The sequence below is a fragment of the Henckelia pumila genome, chromosome 3 (assembly GCF_033568475.1).
Source record: "Henckelia pumila isolate YLH828 chromosome 3, ASM3356847v2, whole genome shotgun sequence".
Taxonomy (NCBI): domain Eukaryota; kingdom Viridiplantae; phylum Streptophyta; class Magnoliopsida; order Lamiales; family Gesneriaceae; genus Henckelia; species Henckelia pumila.
The window spans coordinates 141,412,980-141,427,326 of record NC_133122.1 but is presented as its reverse complement, the minus strand read 5'-3'; the positions used below and the strand labels follow the sequence as shown (position 1 = coordinate 141,427,326).

The 14,347-nt window shown below is 42.2% G+C and overlaps 3 protein-coding genes across 3 annotated transcripts; all 3 read right to left on the bottom strand.

Annotated features, from left to right (window-relative positions):
• Window positions 1–994: 994 nt before the first annotated feature.
• On the bottom strand, window positions 995–1,564 carry LOC140889642 (uncharacterized). Its single transcript, XM_073297361.1, has one exon. It carries the CDS (start codon window positions 1,562–1,564, stop codon window positions 995–997), a length of 570 nt encoding a protein of 189 aa, XP_073153462.1.
• Window positions 1,565–1,582: 18 nt separating this feature from the next.
• LOC140889641 (uncharacterized) lies at window positions 1,583–9,676 on the bottom strand. Its single transcript, XM_073297360.1, has 2 exons — window positions 9,338–9,676; window positions 1,583–1,966 (listed from the first exon to the last, which is right to left on the bottom strand). Exons 1-2 carry the CDS (start codon window positions 9,674–9,676, stop codon window positions 1,583–1,585), a joined length of 723 nt encoding a protein of 240 aa, XP_073153461.1.
• Window positions 9,677–11,100: 1,424 nt separating this feature from the next.
• LOC140889640 (uncharacterized) lies at window positions 11,101–12,618 on the bottom strand. The gene has a single exon (XM_073297359.1). The coding sequence runs from the start codon at window positions 12,616–12,618 to the stop codon at window positions 11,101–11,103; it is 1,518 nt and encodes a 505-aa protein (XP_073153460.1).
• Between the last annotated feature and the right edge of the window lie 1,729 nt (window positions 12,619–14,347).

Sequence of the window (14,347 nt, the reverse complement as noted above, 5' to 3'; positions counted from 1 at the left end):
CGTACATGCAAATGTTGAATATACAGATACATAGGAGTTCAAAGGGAGCATGTTCCAACACATGTCGCAACATAAATAAAGACAAGGCAAAACTTGAAACTGAGCATGAACATATATCATGAATGAAACATAAACTTAGACATAGCACTGTTATTCATCTTGTTAATCATGGCTACTGATCAATCCCTAATTGTTACTCCTCTAAGAGGACGAGGCCTTAAACGGTTATTATAACCCACCGCATCAGGGCCATATCATATCTTATCATATTTTTGGAATTCCTTATCCACTTCTTAAGTCGAATTCTAACAGTGCATAACAAGGAGTTTCATGGAATAAACATGTACGAAATTCAAAGAAATATGAACCAGACGATGTACGATTGAGTTTTCACAAACAAGATCATGAACGTTTTTTTAAAAACATACGTAAATATAAGCCCTCTTACCTTAAGTGATTTGTAAGAAAATCGTGCAGAAACTGATGTTGATGGTAAGCCTCAAACGTGAGCAAAAAACTTCTTCAACAATAGAACAGAGTGCTTGCTTTGAAACTGGGACAAAAACCTTGCTCAAACTTTGGATAGGAATCTGCTCGAACTGCTGCTATCAAACTGGTGCTGCTTCTGCTATGCTTCGAAAGTGGCAGAAGGTTGGAACTCAAAAATGTGCAGTGTTTCACTCAGTTTTTGTACTCGAAAATGGTGTGATTTCCCTTCTGAATCTGCCACTATTTATAGGTGTAATAAGCAGCTGAAGGGCCTCCCATTCATGGCCAATAACTAATATTAACAGCCATCATTTTCCATTATTGTGGCTGTTACATTTTTTACTATTACATGCAGCATGAATTTCGAAATTGACAGCATAATCCATCAGTTTCAACAGTCACTACTCTCCATCATTGTGACTGTTACCATTCCTTATGTTCAGTTGGTTCTTGCCCCTTTTTATTTTGAAATTCAATATCATTATACCATCAGTTACATTTTCTTTTATATGACTGATAGAGTTACAACTTTTGCCTTCAAGTACATGCATATAACCGTGGCTTCACATTCCTCCCACCTTGGGGAAGTTTCGTCCTTGAAACTTGGATTGGCTTGTTCTGCAAAGAGAAATGGATACAGGTTGCGCATCTTCTCTTCCAATTTCCAAGTGGCCTCCCTCTCCGTGTGATTAGACCATTGGACCTTTACATATGGAATGGTCATTCGCCTCAAAATTTGATCCTTGGTATCAACTATTCGAATTGGAAACTCTTCATACTTGAGCCCCTTATTCAGATTTCCTTCTATTATAAGAGGTTCAATTTCAAGGACATGACTGGGATCTGGGATGTACTTTCTTAATTGAGAAACATGAAAAACATTGTGAATCCTTGACATATCTGGTGGTAAGGACAGTCTATACGCCAAGGTTCCTACTTTGTCCAGAATCTCGAATGGTCCGACATATCTGGGATTCAATTTTCCAGTTTTGCCAAATCGAACTACTCCTTTCATGGGTGAGATTTTTACATATGCCTTTTCACCTACTTTGAATTCCAACGGTCGTCTCTTCATATCAGCCCAACTCTTTTGTCAATCTTGAGCAGATTTGAGTCTTTCCTTGATGATGGTTACTTTTTCTATCGTTTCTTGAACCAGTTCAGGTCCAGTGATGGCTTTCTCTCCTACTTCATCCCAGTATAAAGGTGAGCGACACTTTCTCCCATATAAGGCTTCGTATGGTGCCATTCCAATACTGCTGTGGTAACTATTGTTGTAAGCAAACTCGATTAAAGGCAAGTGTTCACTCCAGTTACCACTAAAGTCTAGAGCACAAGCCCTCAGCATGTCCTCCAATGTTTGGATCGTTCTCTCTGTTTGGCCATCAGTTGAGGGTGATAGGCTGTACTGAGAGTGACCTTGGTTCCCATGACATCCTGAAAGCTTTTCCAAAATCTGGACGCAAACCTCGGGTCCCTATCTGACAAAATACTAGCAGGTATGCCATGTAACCTTACGATATTGTCCATGTACAGGGTAGCTAGTTTATCCAGGTTGTAGTTCATGCGGACCGGTAGGAAATGCGTTGTCTTTGTAAGTGTAGAGACTCTACCCGGATCCGCTACCTAATCAGAGTTAAGAGCATAATTTAAACATGCATTAAATAAATTGCTGCGGAAGACTTAAATAAAAACAGACCGGCAGAATACAACCGGTTAAACCAATTCGATTTATACAACCAAATCGAATAAATAGCCTAAAGGCAAAACCTACAGCTAATCCTGTTGTCTTCACTGGTCACTGGCTACTCCAAGCTCCTGGTGCTCAATCCTGCACCTACACCTGCCCCGTCGAATGGGGTGTCCAGATACACAGAAAAACTGGACGTGAGCTCTAAGATCAATACGAAAGCACTGGGTAAAACATACAAATATGATGCATGCAAATGATAGAGTATCCATATCTGGGATAACTGTATACAACTGCTCAGTAATGGCGCCTAGGACATGAGTGGTACCACCCGGGGAGCAAACCCTGTGTACACTGCTCATTCCTATAGGACGTGGACCGTGTCCCCCAGATGCTAATCACCCATGACCCGTCAGTCACTGGGCACTAGACATCACCCATCCAGACAGGGCTGAGCGGCCCTACATGACTCATCTCAAAAGATGGACATACACAATATGATATGCACATGCTGCATAATAATATGACACACAAATCAACATATAAGCATGCAAAACCCGTTGGCTATCTCAGTCTGTACTTACGTACCTTACTACAGGCAGTCCTAGCAGTCCCACTCTAGGTTCCCAGCCTATCATCAACTCTACAATGCAAATATCCATGCATCATTATTTAAGCTCTAAAAGCCTTAACTAAGCTATTGCATACTCCTAAATAATTTAAGGAGGCCATAGCTATACCTACGTCCGTCGTCAGCCTGTTGATGACAATTGCCTCAAAACTTAGGCACATCTTCGCCTCGATGTCGGGATCGCTATGCCACTTTTGGATTCCCAATAGGATGCTTAGAACTCCCTAGATCTGAGTTAGAAGGCCTAGGAATTGAGAGAGGAAAAGGAGATGTGCGAGTTGAAAATGAAATTTCGGACCTCTATTTATAGGCGAAGTTAGGGCCGTCCGAACTCGACTTCGGATCCTCCGAACTGGTTCGGATCCCCCGTTCCTGACTTCGGAGCCTCCGTTCCTGTTCGGAGCCTTCGATCGTGACTTCGGATCCTCCGAAGTCCCATCAATGATGTCACCCATGACGCATTATCTTCGGAGCCTCCGATCCGAGCTCGGATCCTCCGAACCCCTTCGGATCCTCCGATCTTTGGTTCAGATCCTCCGATCCAGTTCGGAGCCTCCTAACCCGGTTCGGAGCCTCCAAACCATCCAAACCCTCGGAACCTTCCCGACCATTTTCGATTTTCCTGAATCCATTTCTGGACTCCGTTAACCCATTTGGAATTTCCTTAATCATGTTTTACTTAATCTAAACATGATTACACGATTAATTATTCATTAATCGTTAATTCTGGATACGGGTCACTACATTCTCCCCCCCTTAGAAGATTTCATCCTCGAAATCTAGGTTAAAACCTTGAGAACGTACAAGAAACCCTTGCTCGAGTGTCTGGTCGAAATATCCTCCGACACATTCAGACTCCCGTCGAATTCTCTGCAAGCTTCATTAATGCTGAACCGCATTAACATTTTCCCAGCTGAAAATTACTGCGCTACTGGTCGACAATCGAACTCCTCTAGCACTCGCATATCACAACATTGATACGTCTTCCAAACTGACCCCGATCTCTCTGGTCACGAAAGATACCAACACCCACTTGATCGAGCTTATCGTCTCAAAGGAAATCTTATACTGACGAAGACCAAGTCATAACCTAACTGGTTTTACTGCATTCGTCGAATTACTTATCGAATCTAACCATCTAATGGTTTCAAAATTTCTCGGTGTTCAACACCTCTAGTCAGGAAAACACTAATCCCAACATTGTGCTGACACATTCTAACATGAATCTCGCTTTAAGATAATCCAGTTGACTCAAGTCTATACTCCAACATAACTGCTCACAATGTTCCCTAGACTGGTTACCCTCCCCACTCTCCCTGAAGCACAACCGGCTTCCCAAGAAATACTGGGAACTTAAACCATCATGTCTAGTAAATTCTGCTGTCCACGTTTCTTAGTATAACCTCAACACTGTGCCCTGATGATAACTATCATCACTTGCAATTTATGACGCTACGTCATCTCCTAGCCATTGGCCTGCGAAATCACGCATACATTGCAATGGAAGTCATCACGCCTCTAATGATCTACACCATCTCGATCATAGGTTATTCACCTCATGAATCTGATCGATAAACATCCTCCTGATAGTTATACATAATCGCAACCACTATACACACATCAAGACTAAGGCAAGCTTCCACCAATATGCTCGACTGAGACATTCCACAGTGCACAGACATATGGAAATGCTTCCTATTCCGTCTCGAAACTCGACAGTCATTGCGCCTGGTATAACTCAACTCAGAGTCTCTGATAATACCATCAGCTCATACCAACCTCCCAAGGTTGAACATACTGATCCTGGAACTAAATCCCAACAAATTCTCAATAGTCAAATCGCTCCCTTGCCGAACGCATCAGTCTCAGCACTGAACGATCTAATTCGTCAATTCCCTAGTCAATCCTGGGAAATACTTGTGCTCGAAGTAACTTGCCACCCGACGCACATCCAAATATTGATCATTGCTAACGCGCAATATTCTTGACAAAACAATCCGCATAGATGTGACTCACTGACTCGAAAGAACAATTTCGATCCGTCACGATCTTGCGAAATCTTCGATCCCAAAGGAAAACCTTGTTGGCTACTAAGTCGACCTACGACTGCCTTGATTATTCCGATGATCTTAAGCACCACACGATGAAAATTTGTGACACACCCTGCCGGATCTCGAGAACTAGGTCTCAGCAAATGTCACACCTCACAATCAAACAACTGATGTCCATACAAGTACACATTCCTCGTTGGATCTCAACTAAACGGTATACTAAGACATCATCACAAAAGCACTATCCTGGGAGTTACCAATTCCTTCGCTTGTTCCTCCTGTCAAGTTAACATCTAACTCGACCATACAATTCAATCATAATCTTTCGGTAGATTAGTCCCTGGCAACTTAGAGACCCTAAATCATCCGAATTGTCAAATGCTCTGAGATGGTATCCAGTACTCATCCCATAAGCACTACTCGAAAAATACTACTCCAAGTATTTCTTAATTGCTACATCCTGATCAACCCTGATTGGCTCAACCAATTGAACTCGTTGATCTACTTAAGCTCGCACTTATTAGATCAGACCACCACTGATCATCCAACCTACATGGCTCGGTCAATAACCATGACTCAGCTGCCACAAAGAACCATTTCCAAACGCTTGGAATACCAAAATCTCTTTGGTTTCAACACACTCATGATTGATAACCAGTAAATAGCTATTAGTAGTCTATCGACACAATCTCGTGTCTCACTACTGACAGCTACCTCGTATGCTGAACTTAATCAACCTAACTCTGACAGAGTTAGCCAATTGACACTAGTAGTCATTAGCACAGATTCCGTGCCACATCAGCACTACTAATCGATGTCTTGTTCGCCCAAGGCAAACATCAAGATGAACTAAGAGCATTTCCATCCCATGAAAAATCCTACGCTCAATAACTGAAAATATCAGGCAGTACTTAGCGCAAACACTGCACTAACTATCCTTGCTTCGTTCATTCAGAATGAACACCACGGCTTGTCAAGTCCAAGAAGAATAACTAAAGAATCTCAGAGATTTCCACAATCTTCGGACACAATCTTGATTATATCCCTCGCTAAGATTGTTCAACAAATTAAGATCGAGGTAGCTTACCATGTTAACCCACCTGGACAACCACCAAGGCTTCACGGGTATAGGCCACACTTCCCTCATATCTCAGATAGCTCTTGTACAATCCCTAGCGTCTGACATAATCTATCACAGATGAAGTCAATCATCATGGTGTAGTCCTCGTATTCGAGTCAAAGTCTCGTAACAACATCACATCCAAGTTCTTGGATGACTCCTATCATAGGAAATCTCTAACCACAATTCTGATGACAACCCCTAGTCATCGCTGGTAGAAATCCGCCCGCCTACTAGATCCACACGTCTAGCAGTAACCCATAGGTCAAAACCTATCTGGTCAGAGTACACACTCGTCAAGGAATTCCCTCCAAGACTGGCACACCAGATGATATCAAACCATCGATATCAAACCTGATATCTAATCCAAGGTCATACATCTTCATGACTGTCACCAAATCCCTAGACTTAGTAGCCTTCCCACCGCCATCTCCTGAAGCACGAAGGCTCCTAGATAACCTTTGAAGTACAAGGACTCCCAGAGTAACACTGGCATAGGGTCGCGCCCCATCACGTCTAGTCATGGTCATAGTCCACAACTCTCGGCATATACTGAACCTGATATCCCTAAAGAAAAACCCATCATCACAAGTCTACACCTACCAAAGGTCAGGCAGCCTACTATTCTAAGGAGACAACTTAGAATAAAGCCCAATGTTCTAAACCGAACAATACCCTTAATGTCTCTAGATGAGTCCACTCATCGCTGGCACTAACATAGTCCACTGACTAACTAGGTCAATCCTAGGAAAACGCCTAGACTAACAACAAGTCAAACAGTCACAGTCGGCCCACTCAAATCCCATGAGCTGCAATAGTTGAACGCTAATAAACTAAACCCAATCCAAACTTTCGCACAATCATGCAATCAACCACGAATTGCTGGATAAATAAAACATGTATCACTTATTTCAAGTTATGTACAATTATCTTTATTACAATCTCATGTAATACATACAGCATTCAAAATACAATGAAATGTACAATCAAACTTGAAATGATACAACCAAAGTATGATGATTCATTACAACTGAAATACTGTTTACAACTACATCAATACAGTATTTAAATCATCGTACTAGTCTTCGTTTCTTGAGTATGAAGCTTTTAATCGGCACACGCATCGATACAAGCATACTCCCGACCAAGTCTCTCTACATGTCCTCCTACGAAGAACTCCGGAGATATGGCACGTGATAGCTAACTAGCTATGCTCTGCGTCAGTGCATGTCAGTCGACCCCTTCTGCTCACGATCTACCGTCAGCTTTCTTCTTGTAACCAATTCATGCTTTTGAACATGAAGTTTTCCGTGTGCCTACCGAACTCATCGGTACAAGCATACCGGCAAAACTATGTTCTTCATGAGTTTAATGACAATCTCTCCAACTACTAGTGGAGAATCTTCAGAGTAGTGTCATCATGGTACGGACGATACAGATGCAAACATCAAGTGCGTCCCGTCCAATGCTCTGCCACTGCCTCTGGCATCCGATACTCGATCCAAAGCTAGGATCAACATGAGTAAAAGTCTTGAAAACTCGGACACGATCTATCACTCATGTCCGCACTTGCTGGTATCCCATAAGCCAAATCTTCAGAAATCCTGCCGATGATGAAAGTCTCTGGGCAAACTAATCATCGCATCATCACCTCTTCCAAGGTCTAATCAATCCTATAAGGATAACCCAAAGTTTTATTACTATATCCCAAGTCTCTTTACATGCCGCTCTGATACCAAAAAATGTAGCGACCCTACCCGGATCCGCTACCTAATCAGAGTTAAGAGCATAATTTAAACATGCATTAAATAAATCGCTGCGGAAGACTTAAATAAAAACAGACCGGCAGAATACAACCGGTTAAACCAATTCGATTTATACAACCAAATCGAATAAATAGCCTAAAGGCAAAACCTACAGCTAATCCTGCTGTCTTCACTGGTCACTGGCTACTCCAAACTCCTGGTGCTCAATCCTGCACCTACACCTGCCCCGTCGAATGGGGTGCCCAGATACACAAGAAAGACTGGACGTGAGCTCTAAGCTCAATACGAAAGCACTGGGTAAAACATACAAATATGATGCATGCAAATGATAGGGTATCCATATCTAGGATAACTGTATACAACTGCTCAGTAATGGTGCCTAGGACATGAGTGGTACAACCCGGGGAGCAAACCCTGTGTAAACTGCTCATTCCTATAGGACATGGACCGTGTCCCCCAGATGCTAATCACCCATGACCCTTCAGTCACTGGGCACTAGACATCACCCGTCCAGACAGGGCTGAGCGGCCCTACATGACTCATCTCAAAAGATGGACAGACACAATATGATATGCACATGCTGCATAATAATATGACACACAAATGCAACATATAAACATGCAAAACCCGCTGGCTATCTCAGTCTATACTTACGTACCTTACTACAGGCAGTCCTAGCAGTCCCACTCTAGGTTCCCAGCCTATCATCAACTCTACAATGCGAATATCCATGCATCATTATTTAAGCTCTAAAAGCCTTAACTAAGCTATTGCATACTCCTAAATAATTTAAGGAGGCCATAGTTATACCTGCGTCCGTCGTCAGCCCGCTGATGACAATTGTCTCAAAACTTAGGCACATCTTCGCCTCGACGTCGGGATCGCTATGCCAATTCCGGATTCCCAATAGGATGCCTAGAACTCCCTAGATCTGAGTTAGAAAGCCTAGGAATTGAGAGAGGAAAAGGAGAGGTGCGAGTTGAAAATGAAATTTCGGACCTCTATTTATAGGCGAAGTTCGGGCCGTCCGAACTCGACTTCGGGTCCTCCGAACTGGTTCGGATCCCCCGTTCCTGACTTCGGAGCCTCCGTTCCTGTTCGGAGCCTTCGATCCTGACTTTGGATCCTTCAAAGTCCCATCAATGATGTCACCCATGATGCATTATCTTCGGAGCCTCCGAACCCGTTTGGATCCTCCGATCTTTGGTTCGGATCCTCCGATCCAGTTTGGAGCCTCCTAACCCGGTTCGGAGCCTCCGAACCATCCGAACCCTCGAAACCTTCCCGACCATTTTCGATTGTCCTGAATCCATTTCTGGACTCCGTTAACCCATTTGGAATTTCCTTAATCATGTTTTACTTAATCTAAACATGATTACACGATTAATTATTCATTAATCGTTAATTCTGGATACGGGTCACTACAGTAAGTCTATCTACAATTACCCATATTCCGTCATGATTCTGCCTTGACTTGGGTAAGCCGACAACAAAATCCATAGAAATGTGTTCCCACTTCCATTCTGGAATTTACAAAGGTTTAAGTAATCCTCCACGTCGTTGATGTTCAGCTATGACTTTCTGACAGACCTGACATCGAGACACAAACTCAGCAACATCCTTCTTCATCCCATTCCACCAAAAATTTCCTTTTAAATCTCGATACATCTTGGTGCTGCCGGGATGAATTGAAAATTTTGATTTGTGTGCTTCAGACATCACTTTATGACGAAGATTATCGATGTCGGGTACACATAATCGTCCTTTCATCCACAAAACTCCATTTTGATCTATTTGGAGATTAGGCGTCTTTCCTTCCTTGAATTGGTCCTTGAGTTTTATTAAAGAAGGATCTTGATTCTGTTTCAACTTGACTATTTTTCGAAGACATGGTTGTGCTGAGAGTGAAGCTTGAATTACTTTACCCATATTCTTCGACTTAACGCATCAGCGACCTTGTTTGCTTTTCCAGGGTGATAGCTTATCGTCAAGTCATAATATTTCAGTAGCTCAATCCACCTTCTCTGTCTCATATTCAACTCTTTTTGAGTAAACAAGTACTTGAGACTTTGGTGATCAGTAAATATTTCACACTTTGCACCGTAGAGATAGTGCCTCCAAATTTTTAGTGCAAAGACTACTGCTGCTAATTCAAGATCTTGTGTGGGGTAGTTTTGCTCATACGGCTTCAGTTGTCTTGATGCATAAGCAGTTACCCTTCCTTCTTGCATGAGTACGCATCCAAACCCTCCTTTTGACACATCACTGTATATGGTAAAATCTTTACCTTAAGTTGGTAGAATCAACACTGGAGTGGATGCCAACTTTTCTTTCAAGGTTTGGAAGCTCTTCTCACACAATTCATCCCAGTTGAATTTAGAGTTCTTTTGTGTGATTTTGGTGAGAGGTATAGCTATTGAGGAAAATCCTTCCACAAACTTTCGATAATAGCCAGCCAGGCCTAGAAAACTCTGAACTTCAGTTACCGTTTTTGGTCTAGGCCAATCCATGACGGCTTCCACTTTCTTGGAATCCACTGACACTCCGTCTTTGGAAATTGTATGACCTAGAAAAGTTACGCACTTTAGCCAGAATTCACACTTCTTAAATTTGGCGTAAAGTTTGTTTTCTCTCAATATCTGAAGTGTGAGCCGGAGATGGTCTTTATGGTCCTCGTCACTTGGTGAATATACGAGAATGTCGTCAATAAACACCACTACAAATTTGTCAAGGAACGGCTTGAATACTCTGTTCATGAGGTTCATGAATGCTGCCGGTGCATTGGTTAATCCGAAAGGCATCACCATGAACTCGTAATGTCCATACCTTGTTCGGAAAGCTGTTTTCGGAACATCTTCTGTCTTGACTTTCAATTGGTAATAGCCTGACCTTAGATCGAGCTTGGAAAAGACTGTTGCTCCTTTGAGTTGGTCAAACAAATCATCAATTCTTGGAAGAGGATACTTGTTCTTGATTGTGATTTTATTGAGTTCTCGGTAGTCAATACACAATCTCATACTCCCATACTTCTTCTTTACAAACAGGACCGGGGCTCCCCAAGGAGATGCACTTGGTCGTATCTGCTTTTTATCCAACAATTCTTGGAGTTGCTCTTTTAATTCTTTCAACTCTGCTGGAGCCATTCGGTATGGTGCTTTCGAGATAGGTGCAGCACCAAGTACCAGATTAATTTCAAATTCCACTTCGCAGTCGGGAATTACCCCAGGAAGTTCTTCAGGGAACACATCCGGAAATTCTTGAACTATCGGAATATCTTCTAATGAAAGTGTAACTTCTTCTTTTACCTCGCCTACCACTGCTAGGTATACTTCTTCTCCACTTTTCATAGCTTTTCAAGTTTGAGAAGCAGATAAAAGAGACTTCTGCTCCTTGACTTTGCCATGATAAATGACTTCGTCGAGATTTGCAGCTCTCAATTTGACATTCTTCATGCAACAATCTACTAAAGCATGGTCATTTGCTAGCCAATCCATTCCTAAAATGGCATCAAATTCTTCCATGTTTAGTTGAATGAGTTCAGCTTGAAATACGTGTTCACTGATGTTAATTACGCAATCTCGATGAAACCTATGGGTTTCAATTGTTTTGCTAGTGGGAGTTGCTACTCTAAAAGGTTCCACAAGTATCTCAGGAGTAAGTCCTAACTTCTTAGCAAACCTCTTAGATATAAACGAATGCGTACCACCACAATCAAAGAACACATAAGCAGAAGTTTTGTTGATTAGAATGGTACCTGCTACAACGTCATTTGCATTCTCGACCTCCTCTTGGGTTATGGCAAAAACTCGGGCATTCGGCTTGTTATCCTTTGGTTTATTCGGAGTAGAACTTCCTTTTGCCTCAGTTTCTTTGCCCTTGTTTTCTGGACAATCTGCAATGCGGTGCCCAGTCTTCTCACATCCAAAAAAGGTGCCACTTGCTCTGCGGCATTCTCCGAAGTGTTTAAATCCACAGGTACTACATGGTTTGATTTCTTGATTGCTTGGTTTTGAAGGAGCGCTCTTGTTTGTTCCAGTAATCTGATATGGTTTCTTGAATGGCTGTTTTCCTATTGAAGATTGCCCCACAAGAGGTATCTTGTTTGTGTTCTCGTCTTCCCTTCGTTTGATATCGGTTTCAGCTCGAATTGCAGCTCCCATTAAATCAGCGAAACTTGTGGCATGGTATACTGCTAAAGCTGTCTGAATACGACTGCTCAAACCTCTTTTGAAACGGTGCATCTTCAAGACATCATCAGCCATGATAGTAGGAGCATACGTTCCGAGTGAATTGAATTTTGAAGTGTATTCAACCACTGACATATCCTGAGTCTGAGTGAAACTTTTGAACTCACTTAATTTTTGCAATCTGACTTTCGCAGGATAATATTGCTTCAGGAACACATCCTTAAATTGTCGCCACATGATTGAACCGGCTGCAATCATAGGTGGTGAAACTGCCTCCCACCACTTGGATGTTTTTTCTTCCAAAAATGGTGTAACGACATCTACTTTAAACTCGTCAGGAATCTCGAGTAGGCGAAGTTGAGTCTCGATATTCTTGAGCCAATTTTGGCCAACCTCAGGATCTGGATCTCCTTTAAAGGTTTGGGCTCGATTCTTTCTCAGTGACCCATAATGATACTTCACCCCTTGCACCTGTTGTACTGCCTGTGGTGGTGGATTTCCATTGGCAGGCGGGTTTCCCAACCCTTGAATGATGGTAGCCACAATGGTTGCTATGGCCATCAAATCTGCTTGATTCAAGCCTAACCCTGGTGGTGGTGGTGGTGGAGGATTCCCTTCATTGTTGTTGTTGTTGCGGTTTCTATAGCGTGGGTTACGATTGTTGCGTACCGGCCTCTCGTTCATGCCCTACAATCGCGTAAAGTTTCTAAGATTTTGATAGATTTATGTATTAGAAGCATAACTGGACAAGTTGGACACATAGATAATCAAAAGATCATTCATTGAATCTCAAAATAACACTGAATCAAAATAACAACTGATAGTTTTTGTTGGAATTTAAAACAACAACAGAATTGGAAATAAGTGACAAAGAAACACAGCTGAATAGTGACTAAAGCATCCATATTAATTTAAGTCTATAACTTCTCTATCTCCCACGGCTTCGACAGGCTCTTCCTCAACCTCTATCTCTTCCGGATCCTCCTCCGGATCTTCCTCGGGTTCTTTTTCGGAATCCTCTTCTTGCAGCTGATTTACAGCCTGGAGTAGAATAGCATTATGATTATTCAAATTTGCCACTGTACCCTGCAATTGCTGGACTTGAGCTACCAGGTGCTGGATACGATCTCGCATCTGTTGACGATGCTGCCCATGTTCTGCGCAGGACTGCTGCCCCAACTGCTTCTCATGCTCCACTTGTTTAGTCAAGTGGCTAACAACACCACAGCTCTGCTATGGTGTCCTGTGCTGTCCCCAATCTGTCTTTCGTCTGCTTATGCTCTATCTCAGCTGCCTCCATTTTTCCTTTTGTTTTGTTATGCTCTTCTTCAGACTTAATCACTTGGTTGCGCAGAGCTTCTTCACGGAAGTGATTAAGGTCCATGTCATCACGGAGATATATGTTATCCCCCCCTCACTTGTTCTAACTCATAGAAGTACTTGTTGGTCCTCTTCTCCCATTCTCGCTGCTCACGCCTAGCAAGAACAACCTTAGCACAGAGTCGAGTAATCTTATGCTTCTGGTTATCAATAACCAGTTGCTTCATGCGAAAGATGGAATGGGCACAGGTACGAGGAAAACTTGGCGCCATTTCCTGAAAGAAAACAAATGGAAAGGCAAGGCTTAGAACAAAATATCAGAAATCAGCAATTACACAACACATGAACAGTTTGCAATAATTACAAACGAAACGGGACTCTTCGGAAAAATTTCCAAAAATGGAAAATTTTGAGATTTTTAATTGAGCTGACAATATGTGAGGATCGTGACACAATCGACGGAATTGGATTTCGAGTTTTTTTATAAAAAGTTATAAGCATTCTAAATCTTTTCTAAAACGGAAAAAACGCGATTTCGGAGGCCTAAACGAATGAATTCGGCCAAAATAAGAGTTTCCTCATGGAAAAATTACCCATGACTTTGATTTGTGAGATCGTTTCGGAGGGGACTATATTGGCCTTTTGGCCTAGTATGAGAAACTGCCAAAAATTTTCTAAAGAATTCCCACCCGGATTATGAACCTGGCAGTCTCTGATACCACAAAAATATCACGCCCCGAGATCGGAACGCAACATCGGCGTTGTTAACAATTTTAAATCGTAAAACAACAAGCCACGTAGTGTATAAATAACCTTCAACCAATCTTTTACAAATCCAGAAATATCTTTACAATATCAAAACATGACAATAGCGGAAGCGAAACGTAAAAGATAATAAAACTAATAAGACTGCTAGCATTTCCATAATTTTAGACTTGATCACCAACCCCAGAATGCGTGTTGCTCATCGTCATCCAACTGCTCTTCGGTATCTGGGAAGGGAAGTAAGGGGGATGAGTGTTTTGGAAAACACTCAGCAAGAGGTGGCCAATCGTACATGCAAATGTCGAATATACAGATACATAGGAGTTCA

What these genes read in the sequence shown, in the direction of transcription:
- LOC140889642 (XM_073297361.1), bottom strand. Translation starts at nt 1,564, where the DNA reads ATGAAGAGACGACCGTTGGAATTCAAAGTAGGTGAAAAGGCATATGTA.
- LOC140889641 (XM_073297360.1), bottom strand. Translation starts at nt 9,676, where the DNA reads ATGGGTAAAGTAATTCAAGCTTCACTCTCAGCACAACCATGTCTTCGA. An exon ending in AGTTTGTGTCTCGATGTCAG is followed by an intron (nt 1,967 to 9,337) that starts GTCTGTCAGAAA and finishes TTTGTCAGATAG; the next exon opens with GGACCCGAGGTTTGCGTCCA.
- LOC140889640 (XM_073297359.1), bottom strand. Translation starts at nt 12,618, where the DNA reads ATGAACGAGAGGCCGGTACGCAACAATCGTAACCCACGCTATAGAAAC.